This window comes from Nilaparvata lugens, chromosome 2 (genome assembly GCF_014356525.2).
Source record: "Nilaparvata lugens isolate BPH chromosome 2, ASM1435652v1, whole genome shotgun sequence".
NCBI classification, from domain to species: Eukaryota; Metazoa; Arthropoda; class Insecta; order Hemiptera; family Delphacidae; genus Nilaparvata; species Nilaparvata lugens.
The window spans coordinates 26,012,121-26,035,893 of NC_052505.1; the positions used below are offsets into that span (position 1 = coordinate 26,012,121).

At 35.2% G+C, this 23,773-nt stretch overlaps 1 protein-coding gene across 1 annotated transcript in view; it reads left to right on the top strand.

Moving 5' to 3' along the window:
* The window catches only part of LOC111059045 (phospholipase A2 group XV-like), a 44,456-nt gene extending 24,243 nt beyond the window's left edge, over nucleotides 1–20,213 (top strand). Inside the window, exons 5-7 of the mRNA XM_039420897.1 lie at nucleotides 12,586–12,757; nucleotides 15,787–15,909; nucleotides 19,783–20,213. Coding sequence (XP_039276831.1) covers nucleotides 12,586–12,757; nucleotides 15,787–15,909; nucleotides 19,783–20,026 — 539 coding nt within the window. The 3' untranslated portion in view covers nucleotides 20,027–20,213. The remainder of the gene's footprint in view (nucleotides 1–12,585; nucleotides 12,758–15,786; nucleotides 15,910–19,782) is intronic.
* Nucleotides 20,214–23,773: the final 3,560 nt, after the last annotated feature.

Here is a 23,773-nt window from a genome sequence, read left to right on the forward strand (position 1 = left end):
TGGTACCAATCAACTACACTTCAACTCCAAACTACCGTTGTAATACCAGTAGCCTACACAACTTATCATAGGGTGACGTGTTTATTACAGCTGGTAACTTTGGATGCTAAATCATATTATCTCAATATGATCTTGAATCATGATCAACCTTCCGTTCTTCGGTAGCCGCTAAGCCGACAGTTTCGAAAACATAGGTCTGTGAAAAATGGATAAATAAAAAAATAATCATTATTAGCCACCCTATTAAAATTTCTGGTCAGAAACCATCCCCAATATTCACACAATATATTCCCAAAGTTTCATGCCATTCTGTCAAATATTTCTCAAGTCATAGGGAACAAACACACAAACAGACATTCATTTTTATAAATATATATATAGAAGATAGAAGATTTCATTCGGCTCAAACAAAAGCCTCTCTAAATGGAGGTAGAATGATAAGGTTGACAGCTTTCAGTTCTGTTGTTTTAACATTTTTTTTCAAATCACTTTCAAAAAGTTCATGTAGTACCTACTATTGTGTTTGAGACACTTCTGGCGCCATCATAGTTTCACAACTATTCTGTTCCACACTCCTATCTCTTGCAGTAGTTAACCATATCTATAATAGAATAAAGAGTTGGCTTATACACGTACGGGATAGGAAACTTTATGTTTGACGCATCATCACGTCTGAACTACTGGACTAATTAACTTGAAATTTTGCATGTAGGCTAGATTCTTAATTAACCAAGGATTCTTATAGGCCTATTTTCAATCCTTTAAAATTTCATTACGTCAAGTTTTCAGATTATCAAGTTTGAAAATAGATCCTTGCGAAGCACGGGTTCCTGCCAGTTTTGATATAAAATTCTCACTAATTACGACATTCCATCGCTCTGGAGGAGAGAAACTCATACTTTCGCAAATTTTCTAATATCATAGAAGAATTAAACTCTTTTCAAACCTAAATTTTTTAGCACTACTGAAATATCGATGATGATATTCATACAATCTTTTGGTTGAATTGAACATTTCAGTAAGTTGCTATTTACACAACTTGGCAACACTGCTATTTTTTCGGATAGAGGGCCAAGTCTCTACATAATATGTTATAAAGACCTATTTGGTTGAAGACAAATTTGAATTGTCTATATTCTAAGAACATTTTATTCCCTATAATTGCTTAAATCTCAAACTTGTCTTCATCCACTCCTTTTGACTGAAAAATGACTGAAAATGAAATCTGGAGAGAAGATGAATTTCATGAAATCTTCGGCTTCTTCAAACTTACCTAACTGAACATACCAAACTCAACTAATCCCGAAACTATTTATTCCCAATTGAATCCAATGCACCTGAGAGGAGTACTCCTGATCCACAATTTGGGACCAAATTCAATTCTTTATCAGCAAGGGCTTCTAATGTGGATTGCATCAAGAACAGAAAATAGCACTTCTGATAATAGTTTTTTCGATAGAACCTGCTGGTGGTAGTATAACCAGAGACAAATACACTTGAACATCAACTTTATTCTATAGTATCATTGAAATTGGCATATCCAATGCGAAAAAATTCCCATTGTGCAGATTTACTGAATATTAGAGGGCCAGCTTCCGAGCTCGGGATTTAGCTAAGTTCTAGACTTAGCTCTGGAGCTCTCCACATTAGCTCTGGAGTTCAAGACTGGCTAAACTCTGGAGTCAGAAAATTAGCTTTTCGAGTCAGAGCGTTAACGTAGTCGAGAACTTGAATAGACCCTGGAGTTTAGAGATCACGTTAGACTCTGGAGTTCACAATTTCGTTCTCTGAGTAAAAGGCTTAAAAATCCAGGACTTGAATTCAAATCAAATCAAATCAATTTATTTTCCACAATTGCATTACAAAAAAAAATGTAAAATTCATAAATTCAATTATAAATAGAATACATCAATTGAAATAGAAAATGATACATTATTACATTAATGCTAGTATATAGATGGCGTAGAATTCCCCAAGAAGACTATACGTCTGTGAATGGGGGGGAGTTCTTGCATGAAAATAGAGTAACATGTATCTCCATCTGTGCTATGAACTATTAACTTTATGTTCTATACAACCTATTATTAGGATACCCTATTCCACCCTCTAGGTTACCTAATTGCGGAGTATTGCTACAACGTGGACTAGCTGAAGTCGGATATGGGTCGGGGTCAGTAGCCGTACTGACTGGTGGAGACACCGGACCTACACTTCTCCCTCTATCCTGATTCTCTACCCTCTGCTTCTTTCGCGAGATTTTTAATTTCAGGGGAAGAGTATTTGTCCGTGCAGTTGCTGGCCGATTCGGCCCTCGGCCTTTGGAATACAGGGTGAGTGTTAAGGGAGATTAAGATAACCCCATACAAGGAGACGGATCTGACTATCAGATCCCTACCAATAATTCTATTTATAAAGGTAGTACGCAATCTGAACCAACTGCGAATTGACGGCGAGCAAGCTGTACCTGCAAGCCCGGGATGGGGTTTTCCTATGGGGTTTAAGGTGAGCGCTATGAGGTGAAGGTATGACGGAACTATGGAGTTATTAGTGGTATTTAAGATATAGTAAAATAGGGCACGGTATAGGGTGTAGGCTATAGAGAATAGGGTGCAGGGTATGAGGTATACGGTATAGGGTATAGGGAACAGACAATCAATAATAAGATTATTATTCTCTACAGCAAATGAATATCTGCTCAATAATCCGCAATCTGAGAATTGCGATCTAGCTCTCAGCAAGCTGGACCTGCTAGCTAAATACAGTTTATCAATTTCAATTATATGGTGATTAAAGTTTAGAGTATAAGGTTTTGTTGTAGTATTTCTGAATCGCGAGCCTGCAGCTGCGGAAGGATTTTCAGCAATATTCTGAAACTGCTAAACAGGATCTCCGCGCTAATCTGGTGACTGCGCGCCGGTTATTAAGGGCTAATCTGTGACTGCCCTTAAGGGTATGGGAGTCACTCTCAGACAACAGTCTGTCGTTGTCAGGGTAGGAGAGGATTTTTCCAGGACTTTCCACAAGGAAAATATCGAGTCAGAGACTCCTAATTCCGGAAAAGATTTCAATAGACTTTTCCAAGTAATTGCCAGACTAAGGACTACAACAAAATCGATCTCTAATTTGCAACTGAGATCACGGGAAAATTCGTGAATTTTACACAGGGAGAACCAGCAAATAATATTTGCTATTAAAGAAGACAGGTTTCTAAGAATTTTAGAAAGGATTCGTGGGTCTGAGAACCAGCGACTAAGACGATCTCGAATCTGGAACTGTGATCAGGAAGGATTTCAACACAGGAAGAATTAAGAGAAAGAAAGAGAAAGGATGCCGCAATCTAGAAACTTCGGCGAGGAAGTCCTCAAGCTGTACCTGAGAGCTAGAAGGATTTTAGTATAGGGAAAGTTGAGAGAAAGAAAGAGAAAGGACGTCGCAGTTCACCAACTTCGACAAGGACGAACTCAAGCTCCACCAGAGCTTCAATTGAGAAAAATTACTCTTTAAACTGAAGGCCACCTTCCTACAGAGAAGGAAAAATATACGGACTACCAGTCCTGACATACAATTACCTGAATCGACGTGGATACTGATACAAAGAATAACAAACCAATTCCCACTTCCCGTATTAAACTTAAATGTAGTGAAGCGACAGATTCGAGACTTATAAATTAAGTACTCAAAAATAACCTGCTACAAGAGCCTAGTTAAATTTCCCACTTAACTGTTTGTAGTACAAACTTAAGATCCCTTACAGGTTTCAAAACCAAGGATAACTCGTTCACCCCCAGTGATACGAATTTAGGAAAAATAACCGACAAGAGAGAAAATCCCCCAGGAAGTTCTATCTTCGAGTTGTCCGGAACTCATCCTACAATATTCCAAATTAACATAACAAAATAGAATAATTCCCCTAGAAATAACTAGTACCAGGAACGTCCTAAGGAGAGGAGATTCGCAACCCGTTCACATGCTCAACCACCGAACAACTGCTCTAAATGAAACCTACAAGGACAAAGAATCCCTCAGGAAAATCCACCTTCAAATACAGTCAGCAATTCGACATACAATATTCCATTCACTAAAATACAGAATAGAATATTAACCCTCTAGTACACCACTATTGGGAGCGCCGCTCGGAACGCAGCCGTACACAAACCCATTCACCGAACAACTGCCTCTCTTCCAGGTTTCCTTGAAGCAGTACCAGGTCGCTGAAAATTAGGAGGCCGGGGGAAAAGAGATTACCGACCAATAGGAGTCTCAGGAGACGATCACGCCACTGGCCATGTGACAGGGTATGAATCCACTAATGCTGATGCTAAGGGTGCATCCATGATGACAATACTGCTAATTCCTATAGTAGATTAGGCCGGTAAACAATATTTCTCACCAGAAATTACAAGAAGAACGATACCGACTCAACTCAGTAGTTGCCTATCGCTTTGATGACATGGCTGCTGCTAATACAATACTAGATACGAGAACGCTCAGAGTGGTAAACAAGATCTGGAAATTTCTGGCTATGATGAATCTGTTGCTGATGATTTATAGGGGTTGACAGCGATGGTGATGATGTACATACACAACTACAAGTCCAACAAAATATATCTGGCAGTCGACCCTATTCTTATTCTATAATAGAATAAATTCGCTAAATTCTACACTAGACGACGGCTCTCCATCTGTCACAAAAATTCACTTTGTGACACCATATAAGTAAATGTAACTGCTGTGTATAGTTTATTCAAAAAAAATATGTGATCAATAGCAGAGCAGAGTTGATTATAAATTCACAAGTGGGAGAGCAAGGGAACCTAAGACCAGCAATGAAGCGAAAAAGTTATATTTTAATTAAATTGAGCTGGTAAGTTATACTACATGTACGGTGAATGGAGCAGTTCCTCAGTTCCAATCCAGCCTTTGCCAAAAAGCCACCCGACCAACCTACTTTTATACACCACGTCGCTGCAATTCTCAGCCTCCCTGAGAAAATTCCTACAGATAATTTGAGCTAGGTAGTAGTATGGTGATTTGAGTTCTATTCCATGAATATTAATCTAGGTGTTGAATATCCATGGTTGTTCCTGAGTCGTGTTTCATAATTGTGTTGTATATTAGCAAATAGGTTTATTTTATTTTTCCTTATATATGTGAGAATTGTTTTTATAAATAACTGTCTTAGATTGAGCACAGGGAAGTCTGAGAACAGCAGCAACGTGAGGTACCTGGTTTTTTTTCAGGATAGTTTTCATTATTGTGCGTTGAGTGACGGCCAGCGGCTCCAGGCAAGCAGATGAAACACCTCCCCAAACTATTATTCCATACTGCAATATTGATTGGGCATATGCATGGTAGATCCCCCTACAAAATACTGGAATAATAATTTATTATTGTTATATTTTCATTATCAATTGGCTGAATATGACATTGATTGATACAATTCACATTGGAAGATGAAATTCCAAGGCAATCCTTGTATTATTTTTCTTGAAAATTTTTAGGTTATATCAGTCATAAAATATAGGGTTAGTTTCCAATGCATAATTCTGATTAGCACTTTATTCCAAAATAGACTTGCAAACTATAGATTATGAATCTATATTTACTAATCCAAATAATTCAGGTATCCTAAGACATTTATTTGTCTATTCATCTACTGGTACTCCAAAGCAATAACTGAGATGTGTTTGCTCAGTTTAAGTCCAGAATTTAAAACAGCAAGATTTCAATTCCTTGACTGAGGTAGGTTTTAAAATCATGCTCTGGACTTAAAAAAAGCAAACACATCTCAGTTATTTTCGATAAATTCTTGACTCGGAAAGAGATGAGAATCTAATTCAATCTAGGTCACAAAAGATGAACTAATGAAAGTGATACATAGTCTTAAATGTAGGAGTGCTACGGGTTACAATCTCATTCCAACTACATAAATCAAAGAAAATTTTTAATCACTAATTAATCCTATCCATCATTTAATGAATTTGAGCATTCGTGAAGGACAGTTTTCGGAAAATCTAAAAATAGCAAAAATCATCCCAATCTACAAATTAGGACCTGAAAATCAATTTTCAAACTAAAGACCCATATCTCTTCTAACAACATTGTCTAAAATTATTGAAAAATGTGTTAAATTACAGTTAACAGAATATTTGACAAATAATAACATACTTGCAAAAACCCAATATGGATTTCAAAAATCAAAAAACACCAATGATGCTCTATTTGATGTAACCAAATATATAATTGAGTCAGTTAAATTGAAGAATAAAGTTTTAATGACGTTTCTGGACCTGGCCAAGGCTTTCAACTCTATAGATAGAGGCAAGCTCTTCAAGAAGCTTGAATCCATTGGAATTAAATATAATACCTTGCAGTGGTTTAGAAGTTACTTCTATGAACGCCTTCAGTTTGTTCAAATTGATGGTAAATGTGGTGAGAGGGACAATGTTGACTATTGGGTGATTCAGGAAAGCACCCTGAGTCCGAAATTGTTACTTATTTATATCAATAAAATTTCAAAGCTCAACACGACAAGCAAGATATTCCTATTTGCTGATCACACGGTTGTTGTTTCTGTTGGTAAGGATTGGGAAGATGTATATAAAAATGCCACTATAGACCTTTCAAAAATAAAAAACTGGTTCGACCATAACAGCTTAACAGTAAATATAACCGAAACAAAGTATATGCCGATTTTAACAAGGAACCAATCAGATCCAGGCTCAAGACAGGTGAAAATGCATACATGTACATATTTAGAATCCTCTGTCTGTACATGTGGATCAATCATGAGAGTTGACCAATACAAATAATCATTTTGGGGTTATTTTCGACCATCACTTGAGTTGGGTTCCCCATTTCAATGTGTCAAACAGAGGCTTAGAAGGATGTTGTATGGACTCTCTCAGCTCAGCCAGGTACTAGACCAACTGGGAAAAACGTTTCCCAACTCAATAGCCTACTAAAATCTTTATTCCAAAATTACTGGTACGCTCAATAATAGCACAACGTAAAATGAAATGTTCCAGAAGGTTAGGTTTTGCTTTGAATAGGCCTACAAAGAAATCAAAACGTATTTGCACAAAATAATAACTATATTTGTTACAAAATAGTTTGGAGAGCATGTTCATTTGAATTGGCACGCTTCAATCAGCTGTTCTGTTATAATGCCAACAATACAACAGTAAAATATAGAAATTTTCCCACATAACTTTTCTCAAGTCCTGGACTCAAATGAGACTCTGGAGTTTGGTAGATAAACCTGCGACTCAGAAGGTCGATTTAGACCCAAACACTTATTTTAGTCATGGACTCTGTAAGCCCTGAACTTATAGATCCCGAGCTCGGAAGCCGGCCCTCAATATTATTGGATACTTCAATTATGATTGTTGTCATTATTGCTATAGAAATGGTTGATATTAATACTAATTGATATTGATTCTAGGTTATCCCGGATCGCACGAATGAGAGACTATATTATTAAACTATTTTTTATTTACTTTTTCCTCTTCTTCTCTTTCATCTTCTTCTTTTTCTTCTTCTCTTTATTCTTCTACTTATTTTTCTTCCACTTCTTCTTTTTCTTCTTCATAATCTCTTTTCTCTACTTCTTTTTCTTCCACTTCTTTCTCTTCTTCCGGGTATCTGCAGCTTGCGCCCAGCGGTCAGAATGTGTTTGGAGACTCACAGATTGAACGTAACAAAGTGAACGTCCGTGACGTCATCACGATTGATGACATTTCGCTCCCACTAGCAGCCGACATTACGTTCCAGACTGAAGGAGCGAAATTCAAATTCACTAGACTACAGTATCCCAAGCTTATCATGAGCTTGATGCTTCAAGCAAAACACTACAATACGTTGTATTGTGTCAACAATAAGGCTAATACCCTACTTAATGAGATACAGATATTTAACCTGTAATTCCATTCGAATTAATAATGAAAGACTGGGCTAGAACCATAATTGTACGATCAATCATTCATTAGAAATCATCTTCAATGAATGATCACTGTCAAATTGGTTGGAGCAACATATTGTCTTAATCATCCATTCTAATGTTTTGATTTTTCATTTCATTTGTCTTCATGACATAGACAATGTGGAGAAAATTCATAATTTAAACCATTATACAGATTGAGTTCGTTGTTCAAAAAAATTGTTTCTTTTTTTAGAAAATTACAGAAAGAACTAGACTTGGTATTTTGTCATTCCATTTTTTATTCCTTTCTACAAAAAAAGGAAATTACGCAACCGAATGCTGCACAATTCAAATCAACCGCCGACTCAATCAAGCCTTAAAGTATCCAATTAGAAATGCAGGCGAGCAAAGCAAGCCTGTTGGTCTTATTTCTTGATGATTTAGCAGAAGGTCTAGGTTGAACGGATAAGGCAAATAGGGAGGAATGGTTTTTATACAGCAGATAGTAATCGAAAATCATATTATATATACCGTTATCATCGACAGAGAGAGAGTGAGTGTGAGTGGGACAAATAATAGAACTTGCAGTGATAACGTCACTATGTGAACAGTGTACTTATGTAAGGGAGCCATGTATCACTCTCATTTGACCGCTGGGCGCCACTTGTGTATGTCCCTTCTTCCACTTCTTCCTTCTCCGATTCCTCCTTCTTCCCCTTTTTCTTCTTCTTTTCTTTTTCTCTTCTTCTTCTTCTCCGACTTCTTCTTATACTTATTTTTTCTGCTTTCTTTTTCTCCTCCGTCCTCATTAGCGTTTTCTTTCTCTATTTCTATCTATTTCCTCTTCTCCTTTCTCTTCCTTTCTTCCTTGTTCCTCTCTTTCTCTCTATTTTCTCTCACTCTTTTCCTCTTCCTTCTTTCCTTTCCATTTTCTCTCTCTCTTTTTTCTTTCTGCCTTTCTCTTTCTCGAATTCTTTCTTTCTTTTTCTATCTCTATTTCTCTATCACCTTATCTTTTTCTTTCACTTTCTCCATTTCTTCCTCTTCATCTATCTCTCTGTTTGCTCTGTCTCATTTCTTTTCTCTTTTAGTAGAAATTAAAGAATAAAGGCTACCTATATACAGAGTGGGTGAAAAGTCCGAGAACGGCTCAATATCTCATACAAAAAGATAATTCGACGGTGGGTGTGATTGGTGATCATACTGAAATAGAAGAAAACTACATTATAATGACTTAAAAAATCTGGTCCGCCATCTTGGATCCAGCATTTTGAATGCAACTTTATTTTTTTAAATAGGAAGGTGGTCGTTCGATACATGATTTCAATAGGGAATTTCAAGGAAAAATGAATGGAGAAAACTGCACAACGATATCGCAAACCGTTCAGAAGATATTCACATTATCAATCAGTACCATGCAAATCAGAAATGAAATACATGAGTAATATTGATTAATAATATGAATATCTTCTAAACGGTTTTTGCCATTCATTTTTTCTTGAAATTCCGTATTGAAATAATGTATCGCATGACCACTTTCCTATTCAAAAAAATGAAGTTGCATTCAATATGGCGGATCCAAGATGGCGGACCAGATTTTTAGTCATTGTAAAGTAGTATTTCAATTTGAGTAGGATCCCTAATCACACCCACCGTCAAATTACCGTTGTGTACGAGATATTAAGCCGTTCTCGGACTTTTCATCCACTCCGTATATCTATCTATCCATTTTTTTCCTTTCTCTATTTGTTTCTCTCTCCCTATTTCTTTCTCTTTTTCCATTTCATTCTCTTCCTCTTCTCCTCTTTTTTTTTTTGTCACCTAGCTTTGAAACCTTGATGCTCCTATCGTTTCGCCTTGCTTCATATGGTAAACTTGGCAAATTTTCAAATTGTACACAATAATATTGTAATCAGTCGTTTGAAATTGATATGCATGATCAGCTGTTTGAAATTGATGGAGTTCGACATTACAGCCAACTTTAGGTTCCAGACTGAAGGAGCGAAATTCAAATTCACTAGACTACAGTATCCCAAGCTTATCATGAGCTTGATGCTTCAAGCAAAACACTACAATACGTTGTATTGTGTCAACAATAAGGCTAATACCCTACTTAATGAGATACAGATATTTAACCTGTAATTCCATTCGAATTAATAATGAAAGACTGGGCTAGAACCATAATTGTACGATCAATCATTCATTAGAAATCATCTTCAATGAATGATCACTGTCAAATTGGTTGGAGCAACATATTGTCTTAATCATCCATTCTAATGTTTTGATTTTTCATTTCATTTGTCTTCATGACATAGACAATGTGGAGAAAATTCATAATTTAAACCATTATACAGATTGAGTTTGTTGTTCAAAAAAATTGTTTCTTTTTTTAGAAAATTACAGGAAGAACTAGACTCAATTACAAAAAATTATCATGATAGCTTAATCATGGTATTTTGTCATTCCATTTTTTATTCCTTTCTACAAAAAAAGGAAATTACGCAACCGAATGCTGCACAATTCAAATCAACCGCCGACTCAATCAAGCCTTAAAGTATCCAATTAGAAATGCAGGCTAGCAAAGCAAGCCTGTTGGTCTTATTTCTTGATGATTTAGCAGAAGGTCTAGGTTGAACGGATAAGGCAAATAGGGAGGAATGGTTTTTATACAGCAGATAGTAATCGAAAATCATATTATATATACCGTTATCATCGACAGAGAGAGAGTGAGTGTGAGTGGGACAAATAATAGAACTTGCAGTGATAACGTCACTATGTGAACAGTGTACTTATGTAAGGGAGCCATGTATCACTCTCATTTGACCGCTGGGCGCCACTTGTGTATGTCCCTTCTTCCACTTCTTCCTTCTCCGATTCCTCCTTCTTCCCCTTTTTCTTCTTCTTTTCTTTTTCTCTTCTTCTTCTTCTCCGACTTCTTCTTATACTTATTTTTTCTGCTTTCTTTTTCTCCTCCGTCCTCATTAGCGTTTTCTTTCTCTATTTCTATCTATTTCCTCTTCTCCTTTCTCTTCCTTTCTTCCTTGTTCCTCTCTTTCTCTCTATTTTCTCTCACTCTTTTCCTCTTCCTTCTTTCCTTTCCATTTTCTCTCTCTCTTTTTTCTTTCTGCCTTTCTCTTTCTCGAATTCTTTCTTTCTTTTTCTATCTCTATTTCTCTATCACCTTATCTTTTTCTTTCACTTTCTCCATTTCTTCCTCTTCATCTATCTCTCTGTTTGCTCTGTCTCATTTCTTTCTCTTTTAGTAGAAATTAAAGAATAAAGGCTACCTATATACAGAGTGGGTGAAAAGTCCGAGAACGGCTCAATATCTCATACAAAAAGATAATTCGACGGTGGGTGTGATTGGTGATCATACTGAAATAGAAGAAAACTACATTATAATGACTTAAAAAATCTGGTCCGCCATCTTGGATCCAGCATTTTGAATGCAACTTTATTTTTTTAAATAGGAAGGTGGTCGTGCGATACATGATTTCAATAGGGAATTTCAAGGAAAAATGAATGGTGAAAACTGCACAACGATATCGCAAACCGTTCAGAAGATATTCACATTATCAATCAGTACCATGCAAATCAGAAATGAAATACATGAGTAATATTGATTAATAATATGAATATCTTCTAAACGGTTTTTGCCATTCATTTTTTCTTGAAATTCCGTATTGAAATAATGTATCGCATGACCACTTTCCTATTCAAAAAAAAAGTTGCATTCAAAATGGCGGATCCAAGATGGCGGACCAGATTTTTAAAGTCATAGTAAAGTAGTACGTTCAATTTGAGTAACATCCCCAATCACACCCACCTTGGAATCACTTCTTTCTATGAAATACTAAGCCGTTCTCAGACGTTTTTCTCTCTTTTCTGATTTGAATAGTATTGATTGATAATGTGAATATTTCTGAAACGGTTTGTGATATCGATATGCGGTTTCCGCCATTCATTTTTTCTTGAAATTCCCTATCGAAATCATGTATCGCAAGACCACCTTCCCATTTAAAAAAATGAAGTTGCATTCAATATGGCGGATCCAAGATGGCGGACCAGATTTTTAGTCATTGTAAAGTAGTATTTCAATTTGAGTAGGATCCCTAATCACACCCACCGTCAAATTACCGTTGTGTACGAGATATTAAGCCGTTCTCGGACTTTTCATCCACTCCGTATATCTATCTATCCATTTTTTTCCTTTCTCTATTTGTTTCTCTCTCCCTATTTCTTTCTCTTTTTCCATTTCATTCTCTTCCTCTTCTCCTCTTTTTTTTTTGTCACCTAGCTTTGAAACCTTGATGCTCCTATCGTTTCGCCTTGCTTCATATGGTAAACTTGGCAAATTTTCAAATTGTACACAATAATATTGTAATCAGTCGTTTGAAATTGATATGCATGATCAGCTGTTTGAAATTGATGGAGTTCGACATTACAGCCAACTTTAGGTTGGGTGTGTGGAATGAACAAATTGATATAATAATTGGATCTTAGAAAAAACAAAAATTCTAATGCATTTCTGCAAACTCATCATCCCCTTTAATTTGACGTATCAAACCTAAAGATTGGTTCAATGGTCATTGAAATCTCAGGGTTGAACTGTGCATTAAATATATATGAGTATAGATACATTTGTCAGCTTACTACTTTTGCAGGAGATGATCTTGCAAGTAAATACATAGATGCAATGGTGCAACGTTCCTTCCAGATAACATGGTCTAGTCTGGCTTACCTCATGCCTTCACCTCTAGTATTCGACCCGAAAGAGCCGTTGGCTAGAGCATTCAATATAGATTTCTCTCTCTCCAATATTGAATTTTTTTTCAGGTGAATAATTCAGCATATTAACTATATCAGCGTATTACATAACATATCATTATTACATCATGTCAACAATCATTTTAGAAAATTTAAACTGATTGCAACAGAACAGTTCATTCATTCAATTCTTACAGTGTTTCGGAAATTGAGCATTCCAATAACATACACCCCAGTTTCTTGTAACAAATTTGACAACAATATAGATGACTTCCACGGTGATATTATTAGATGCATCAGTTAAGCTGCTTTTACACCGGAGTTAATAACAAAAGTTTTCAACATTTTACTTTCCTTGCCCTATTACCATAGGTAAGGAAAGTATTGCTTTCCAAAAAAATAAGGTACCCCAATTTGTAAATTTGTATACGTTTCAAGGTCCCCTGAGTGCAAAAAAGTGGTTTTTGGGTATTGGTCTGTATGTGTGTGTGTGTGTGTGTGTGTGTGTGTGTGTGTGTGTGTGTGTGTGTATGAGTGTATGTGCGTCTGTGTATACGATATCTCATCTCCCAATTAACGGAATGACATGAAATTTGGAACTTAAGGTCCTTACACTATATGTATCCGACACGAACAATTTCGATCAAATGCAATTAAAAATGGCGGCTAAAATGGCGAAAATGTTGTCAAAGACAGGGTTTTTCGAGATTTTCTCAAAAACGGCTCCAACGATTTTGATCAAATTTATACCTGGAATAGTCATTGATAAGCTCTATCAACTGCCACAAGTCTCATATCTGTAAAAATTTCAGGAGCTCCGCCCCATCTATGCAAAGTTCGATTTTAGATTCCCAATTATCAGGCTTCAGATAAAATTTAAACAAAAAATTGAGTGAAAAAGATTGAGCATAAAAATCTCTACAATTGATGTTCAGTAACATTTTCACCTAAAATTGAAAATAAGCTCGAAATTCGAGAAAATGTTATTATTTCAATTGCAAACTGTTGGCAACTGTTGATTCTATTAAATGATTCACTATGAAGAGATAGCAGAATTCGTATGTCTCCAGCGTTATTGTCCTGTCACCAGCTGGCTCAGATCTTTGTTTATAAGTAGACTTGAGATGCGCGGGAACAACAGCGTCAGGTGATCAATTTTCATAACGGCAAGGAAAGTTGTGTGAGTGCGCCATACCAGGTTTTTGTTATCAACTGATGCTAATAACAAAAGTCATTAACATTTTTTAATAATATTTTCTTCAATAACACGGAATTTTCAGTTGAAAACACGTCTTATTAACGTTAGTTGGAGGAATTTTCGTCGGTTCAGCCAATCTAATAACGTTCTTGTTAATAACCCGTATTATTAACTCCCGGGTGAACGCAGCTTTAGATGTATTTCTACAGGGCTACTTGATAATAAATTCTTCCAATAAAATCACTAGTAATACTCTTTCATTTCCAATTGATCGTTTCTATTCTGGTTATTGATTTTATTATCAAGTTTTCAAATAGAGAATCATTGTCAGACACTCATTTAAACAGTTAATATTCTGGCTGTCATCTTCGATTTTTCTATGATGACAAATGTTTTTCAGATTGCCATCATAGATATTCTTCAACATTGGAAATACTCTACAAAACCGTGCCAATAACACTTGTGTATGTCTACTGCGAATGCATATACAGTGTGGAAAGTGAAATATTGCCCCTGAAAAATGTATGTTTTAGGCTTTTTGAAGTTAATCACGAGACAAGTAGTCCAAATGAGTTGATTCTAACGAATATTATAGATTGGTTAATTTTAGACACTTTGGTGATAGAGCCAATTCGATATCTCTCACAATAACTGAAATGCAAGCCACATGAAAATTTATGTCAATAATGACCACCATCTTGAATTTTTCAATAATTTCCGTTGTTTCCATCCTCAATATTCTAATCCGGCTTGTTGAAATGGAGAGAATGAGTCCCTATATTGAACTAGTCATGAAAAATCGATTTATAGTTCTACCTCATTCATATATAATATATTAATATATAATATTCATATGGAAAAACGCTCCAGCAATCATGCAGGGGTTCTTTGGAAGGAGCTGGAGAACATATTTGTTTACGTACAGTGCATCAAGATATATCGTTTCAAAGCTGCAGATACGATCTAAATGCCATGAATTTAAAATGTATCTGTATTCCTTGCACAAAAAAAAAGTTATAATGAAAAGAAATATGAAAAAAATAGAAAAAAAACTTTTTTTGGCTTATGAAGCTTATAACTAATAAAATGTGCGTTTTAGATGGGAATTCTATGAGCCAAAGTTTGTAGAGGGAGCTTTTTTAAATATTTTCGTTCAAAGAACGATTGAGTATCTTGAACGGTTATTGAAATACAAGCGATATAGCAAAACCCTGAACATTTTGGCGGCCATCTTGTCTCCGAGGTGTTTGCCTGTAAAATAATAATAATAATAATATCGAGTGACCTGGCTGGCTCAGGTCTGATGTCAGAGTTTTCAGGTCGCTACTGATAAATTTCAGGGTCTCTGACGTGACCCAACGACTGTTTTTTATACAGCCGGGACCGACAGCTTAACGTGTACATCCGAAACACGGGAGTGGCCCAAGATAAATATCTTGCCCGGGCCGGGATTTGAACCCGGGCCTCTGAATCATAAAGCCTGCATCTGATCCACTCGTCTACGGCCACTCCTGGTGTTTGCCTGTGATTTCGACTTATCATCATCACAATCCTTATTATGATAGATCTAATGAAGAAGTTGAGACATCTTCCACGGCTATTACCCAAAAATGATCACAGAGTGCCTTTTTCATGGCATTTGCGCCCGGACTAATACCTATGAATTATGTACTGTAACAGATTTTGTAATTTTACATCATTTTTATAATATCCTTGTTAAAAGTCTAATATCATTCTCTTAATATATAATATTCATGTGCATGAGCTGAATAGTAGGCTGATGCTGTATTATTGTTATGACTAATGTACAAGTTTCGCACTGTGTGGTTTTCTACAATTAATTGATTGATTGAATCTGCATATTCATTTGTCCTTCCATATTTTCTTTTAATGTGTATAGAAATCTGAGCTGTCCTGATTGCTATGAAATGTGGAAAGACTCAGAGCCCTATAAAGACCGACTGGCACCACCTGGAGTTGAGGTTTACTGCTTGCATGGTAGTGGCATAGACACTATTGATGAGTAAGTAGTCGTCTCAAATCACGAAGTGACAAAATGCAATTAAATACAAATATAAATACATGCATCTATGTGAAAGGTAATCAATCATAATTTTTTTAGTCTGAATATGAATGATTTAAAGATGCAAATGGTCCTGATTCAGGTTCTGCTGCCCCATTATAGGAAGAATAGCAAAGTTGCACATTTTAGGTATGCTCAATTGAGAGCAATCAATTAGAAAGGTCAAACTGGCCACAAAATGAAAGAGAAAGCATAGAGTATTCCTATGAGTACCACCTGCCCCCTGGATACCCATTTCTCAACCTTATCACTAATCAGTGACTTCCACACTGTAACATCCCGATTATATCCAGCACTTATTCCTTCATATAGCACAATTTCATATTCATCCATCTCATTCCTCCATGGAATGAAATTCTGATTCGAGGCTATGGTCCACTTGGATATATCCATACAGAGAATGCCGAGGATCACATTCTTGCTTAGTCATTTCAGTATCAGCCAGAACCTCTCTCTCCATTTTAGGTTGAGCTACTCTTACAATAGAATACAGTTTTTGACTGTATGTTTTAAACATCCAGTCAATATTCTTACAGTGTCATTCACTACACATCAACTTGGTGAGCATGTGAGGAAGAGTTCCAGACCGGGGATGCATATCCTGCAGCAGGAATGCACAGAGCCATGGCGTATGTCATGTCTGAGCCAGAGCGCAGGAGTTGTTGGATGAGCACCCCATGACTAAGACAGAGCTGTTTGGATGAGAGGGTCCTGTCTAGAGCTATTGGCAGATGTTTGGAAGTTTTGTTGTAATGGTCATTACCATTACAATGGTATCGTAGGTGGAATGCACACAATTGTGTTTTGTTAGGATTTGGCTCAAGATGGTTCTCATCAGATGAAGCAGACAACTCCTCCAAAGCAGTGGAGAGCTTTTGAGTGACCTCACAGGAATTGGTTTGCTGAACTGCAACTGCTGTGTCATCCACATACATGAAAGTTTTGTATCACTAGGAATGGGCACAATATTTGTTCAGATGTTGTACAGTTTTGGCACAGAATAGATTGTCACGTTATTTTCTCTATAACGTGTGCCCTGCTTGGCCGCAGTCGGTAGAGCAAAGATAGGGAAGATGTGTAACACTTTTTGTGATTCCTGGAAAAATAATAGTACCAATTTCTTACCAGCTCTCCCAGGAGCTCAAACAGTTCTCTGCTTTTGCTGACTGCAAACGTCGGCCACTTTAACAGTTCACAGCTCTTGTGACTGATTTGTTGTACTTCACAAATATAGATGCAGTAGAGATAGATAGATATAAGGGCTCTGATTATCATACTAGACGATGCGATACCGCCACTAATGCCACCCGCCACCATTCACCAAAGTGGCCAGCAATGAAAAATGACACCGAGTGGAATCAAAGGTGATACTCGATCAGAATACCTCATAAATTCTATTAATTTATGTTGCTGCAACTTAATACTATGACCTTTGAGATTCTTCAATTCAGAAGTATTGGTACTGGATAATTTATATAAATCATGGGAACGTATTATTTCCAAAGATTAGATAATCAATGCTGTATATCGCTGATTTATCCAACGTATTTGGTGAAGAATATAGTTGGTTGGTAATCTTAATAATATTTCAATACTAGTAATAAAATAGACTATAACAGGATTGGTCATGCATGAAGATAGGATAATAAATAAAGGGTACACCATTCAAAAGAATATGCAATATAATTACATAAATATCAACAAACAAATAAAATATAAAGCAAAAAGTATAAAAAATGATGAAAGAACAAATATATATAATATATTGAAAAATATCACAGATAGCTCACTAATGTTTGACTTTGCTTTTAGCACAAAATATTACCATGTGCTTCTTTAATCAGCAATCATATGCTTTCAAATTATACAGCTCAGTTATCGAATTGCTGTTACTTGTTGAATAAAACTTTATGTATCCTCTTTCCAAATTAATATAAATAATTAAATATAAATCATATCTCAGAATATATCAATATGTATCTCTCAGGCTAGGGTTCAGCCTCTGGTGGAAATCAGATAAATCAATTTATCTTATGAACATGAGCTTTATTAAAATCTTTATAATTCACTGATAAAAAGAATGGTTAAGTGAGCATATAATATAATATGAAAAATTAATAAATATTTCATCTGTGCATACTCAAACATGAAAATCTTATAGACTGTTCTTAATAAAATTCCCTTTACATTTAAAGCCTTTCACAAGTTTGATATTAATTTCAATATTTAAATAACCTTTCGTCGAGCTAGCTTTATTCAATTGTGACTTATTCGAAGCACTGAGGGCCCCCTTGTTAACTTTTCAATTAACTCACGTGTCAATTTTCACAAAGTATGATGGCAATCAGGATTCTTTCGATGTCCTAGGCCTTTCTGGTGGGCTGATGTCATCTTCTCCAATGGGGATATTTAAATTAGGCGACTCAAGTCTTGATAATATGACCTCACTGAGTCTTTTGAAATTAATTTTTGAATTCAAACTCAGATTTTTAAAATGTACAATTATTTAAAAGGGATCTTGTGCTCTATAAATTGGTGGCTGTTCCCGGTGACCTCTGACAAGCAAGTGGGCTTTGATCTACCCCTATTCTTTCCACGACCATACTTCCGTATTTTCAAATTTGCATATCACTTGAATATTCAATTCTGATTGGAGCTGGTCCTCGCCTCACTACTAGGCAATAACATGATTCAATATAGTCCGTGCTAATCTGCTAGGTTATTGCATGAAGAGCAAATATTATAATTTTTAATTATCCATTTTATATCTGTTACATAAACTGAGTATTGTATAGTTTACAAATTCTTATCATTTATATAATAAATAATGTATATCTTTGAATTAACTCACTTTTACCGCCGGTCAGTTACTGTATTTTGATTGGCTTATTCTAAAATTACAAATGTATTCATGCGCCGAGTAGGATATACCACATTTCCTTAATATTTCTATTTATTTTACACATTTTGTCCATGCACGTATGACATAATGAATATTTTTGTATTTTACAAAATGTTTTCCCTTTTACATTAACATGCCATGCTTGTTACCAACCCTCTGATCACATTTTAAGGGAATGCCATTTGTATGCAACTAAATTTGCCACAGGTGTCTGGCTCATTTCAATTTATATGGCTTGACTGATTATCTAGGTTGCCGACCAGTAAGTATCATAGAACCTAGCCTCAAAAATTTATTATTTTATATAATTGAATAAATAGCAATAATATTTTCCTTTTCATTTGGCTGTTCAAAACTGTAGCTTGGATACCTGTTATTATCTAATCTCGAGTTTGTTGACCTTGCACCCGGCGATAGCAATACAACTTTTTGCTTGAGACCTATAAAATCTTTTCATTTAGTAATTTTGATAGCTATTCCAAATTATAATCTTACAACATACAGAATGGAAAGTATCAATTAAATGCCTATCCAAACAATGCTTTTCACATGTCGCCAATACTTGAGTGCTCCAAGACCATGTTACGTGACTGCGCCATCTTGTTAGAAATTTAAATCATAATCAAATTTAAATCTGAGTCTTTTGATTGGCTTGCGACATTGAACGATTGACCCGGATCTGTAAAGTGATCTGAGCCTCTCATCTATACTATTACAATACTGAACTTTTTTGCAAGATGGAGGATTTTTGCAACAGGATATTGGCCGACTTTCCATTCTCTATAATATTCTGCTGTATTGGTGACAATATAATTCGTTGCAGCAAACCATTTGGTGCATCCACCAGAGATGCTTCATCCAGTTTCTAATATTATGATTTACACATTATTAATAGAATCTATCTTTACCAGATTGACCCAAGAAGTCAACGATAAGCCAAATCAAGTGCAAATCTGGACTAGTGACGGAGATGGAACAATTAACCGGGTGAGCTTGGAAGCATGTGCTCGCTGGGATCGTAAACAGACTCAAGCATTCTACCACGAGGTCTATCCAAAAGTGGATCACATGCAAATCATGGGGAACAATAATCCGACAATGGTCAATCGGATAATTGCAATAGTGAACGAAATAGCAAATCATACTGCAACCTAGGTCTGGTTCAATATGAATATTAATGTAAATAACCTTTTCTGTGTAACGTCATTAAAAACCTACTACTGGAGTATTAAACATGTGAGGAAGTGTTGCAATGACAGTGATGTTCACTATTAATAAGTTAATAAAGCTATTAATAAATATTGATGGTTGAGGTTTTTAATAAACTGTTTTATTTCATTTTGGTTTGATTTATTCCTTTGATTAGTTTCAACTATTAATCTTAGCCAGAGAGTCAATTGGCTTTCTTAATTGGCTTCCGATTGGCTCAACCCACACTCACGCGACTCAGGTCGAGAAGAGACTGCGACTCTAGACTCTTCTCGACGCAACATGTGTTTTCAAATGGTGACACTCAGACCAGTCGACTCTAGTCTCCGCGTCCTCGAGACTGTGAGACTGAGAGACATGTTGGTCAAGCCTCGACTTGAGTTGCATAGTACCGTGCCTTTTTTATGTAAGTTAGGTTATGTTTCATGAAAGTGATGTTTCATCATTTTAGATACAACAATAGGATGGATTAGATAACACAAAATATTCATAATAATGATAATATTTTTTTTACATGCAAACTAGTGACAAATTCGATCTTATATCTTCAATAAGGTATAGTTCATTTATTTATTGTACAAAATAGAATAGAATATTTATTGTACAATATAGTTAGAAAATAGAGTAGCATGGATCTGAAGTAGTGACAATGAGCGAAAAAGTCGTAAGGTCGAGAGATTGGAGTATCCTCCACTGGAGTCGTACAATTCGAGTCGAGGTAGTGTGAGTTGAGCCAAAGGCATCACTAATACAAGCCTAGAGGTTGTTTCATACAGTCAAAAAATTATTGCCAATCACTTGTTAGGGGATAAGTTCAGAGAGAGTCTTCAGGAGTTCTTAATACAGCTCTTGTTCAGTATTCAACACTCGAGCTCCAATGAGAATATTGCCGAAAAATTGGAAAATTGAGATAACGTTATAATATCATATCTTCAATATAATATCAAATATTGTGATATACAGAGCATGATCTTCATTTTTCAATGGTTCGCCTATTTTATCATTAGGGATCGAAAAAGTCTTAAGTACTGAGCAAGAGCCGTATCTGAAGTCTCTCTCACTCTCTCTCTCTCTCACTCTCTCTCTCTCTCTCTCTCTCTCTCTCTCTCTCTCTCTCTCCTCTCTCTCTCTCTCTCTCTCTCTCTCTCTCTGCTCTTGTCTTCGACAAGAAGCTGAACGTGCCCGTGACTCTGGCGGATGTCAACCGCTTGCATCGCGTTGGAAGGCGTCAACCACCTCAACAAGGGCAAGCAAAACCCAAGGACCGACTCATCATAGTTCGACTCTGCAGCTACCGGACCAGGAAGATGATCTTTGAGGCTAAGAGGAAGCTGAAGGGTTCCGGCGTCAGTAGGTGTTTCGTGCCGATTGAGCATCAATTTAACACCAAGGTCAAGGTCATGGTCAAGGTCAAGATCAAGGTTGAGAGATGTTATCTCAACCACCACCCCGCCCCGACTGAATTCTCTGTTGGAATGAGTCCTGTATTTATAGACCAGGGAGGAGATGTTTACAGCAAGAATTTCTATTAAACACTGAGGAAAATATTTTCATTAGGGGGGCGTGGCCTAATTCAATTCCCTCCCCCACACCCCTAAAAGGTGTGGCCTGATTCAATTTCCCCCTTCCTAAGAGGTGTGGCCTAATAACATTATTATTTCCCACTAGGTATACAACCAAAAGTCAAATTCAAATTCAAGGTCAAGGTCAAGGTCGAATACAATGATGATCCCCACTTGGATAAAATATCTACTGCAAGTAAAACTAAGGGAGAGAGTAAACGACCACTGGATATTCCCCAGCAAGAGAAGTTCACACTCTTCCCAATGCAATAAGGGATCTCATACCTACTGGATATTCTCCAGTCAAGAGGTATTAAATCCATCTATTGCAATCAAATCTAGTCTAATGTGAAACCAATCTAAAACTAATAAATTGAGTCTACCTAGTGCAAGGGTAGTAGGAGAATAAACAACTACTGGATATTCTCCAGTCAAGAGATGTTATCTCAACCACCACCCTGCCCCGACTGAATTCTCTGTTGGAATGAGCCTGGTATTTATAGTAATTTTATCAGCATCAAAATCCAGTTCCCACGGTTTTTTGTATACCGTCTTCCAAACATGTTTGAATAGGTCTAATAATTGAATAATAATAATAATAAAAAATAATTAATAAATAATTGAATAATAATAATAAAAAATAATTAATAAATAATGAATAATTATAATAGATAAATAATTAAATAATAATTTAATTATTATTAAATAATTTCAAACAAAAAATAATTATTAAATAATTGAATAATTAAATAATAATTTAATTTATTATTAAATAATTACAAACAAAAAATAATTATTAAATAATCGAATAATTATAATAAATGAATAATTAAATAATAATTTAATTATTATTAAATAATTTCAAACAAAAATAATTATTAAATAATTGAATAATTAAATAATAATTTAATTATTATTAAATAATTTCAAACAAAAATAATTATTAAATAATTGAATAATTAAATAATAATTTAATTTATTATTAAATAATTACAAACAAAAAATAATTATTAAATAATCGAATAATTATAATAAATGAATAATTAAATAATAATTTAATTTATCATTAAATAATTTCAAACAAAAAATAATTATTTAATAATTGAATAATTATAATAGATAAATAATTAAATAATAATAATTATAATAGATGAATAATATTAAACAATAATTTAATTTATTATTTAATTATTTATCTATTATAATAAATTATTCAATTATCTAATAATTATTTTTTATTATGAAATAAAAACACATAGATGTTGTCAGTTTTCTACACTTTAATTTGGTACAAATTAACATCGACCACAACTCAGTTGAAATATTTTTTATTATTATTATTTGATTATTAGACCTGTTCAAACATGTTTGGAAGACGGTATACAAAAAACCGTGGGAGCTGGATTTTGATGCTGATGAAATTACTATAAATACCGGGCTCATTCCAACAGAAATTCCAGTCAGGGTGGGGTAGTGGTGGAGATAACATCTCATATCACAAGATTTTTCTACATTAGACTGAATGCTACAATTCGCATTGTGAGGTGACCTAGTTCAATGTAAGTATGAATGACCTTCAGATAATTGATTTATCAAGTTACAAAAAAGTTCTCAAATCACTGGAATTCAAACCTGAGACTCCAGATTGGAAAGCCGCAATGCTATGAACTAAGCCACTAAACAAGATTTGAAATTAATCGATCAAAACGAACTCATAAGTTTTTTATCACAAGAATAGATAATGATATTATTCACAACTTCACTAATATTAGTAATAATTATTATTATTATGTGGTAGATTACCAAGAGCTACTTTGAGTAATGTAGATATTTTAAATGAATCTCCCAAAATGCATTGTGAATTTGATATTGTTTTCATAATTATTTTAAAAACTTTATTCTTGGCTCAACTAATTGCTTGTTATTGCATAGCTTGTTATTAAATTGATGGATTTAGTGATAGCAAACTAATGAGATCGTTAACTTTATTACCAAGCAAGTTTCCGCGGTCTGATTCATCTGGGGCCCCAGGTTCGAGTCCCCACAATATGAATAGTTTTTTGACTCTTTGAAACAACTTCTGAATTTTGTTGAACAATACTACTCATCAAAATCCAAACTGAACTTGATT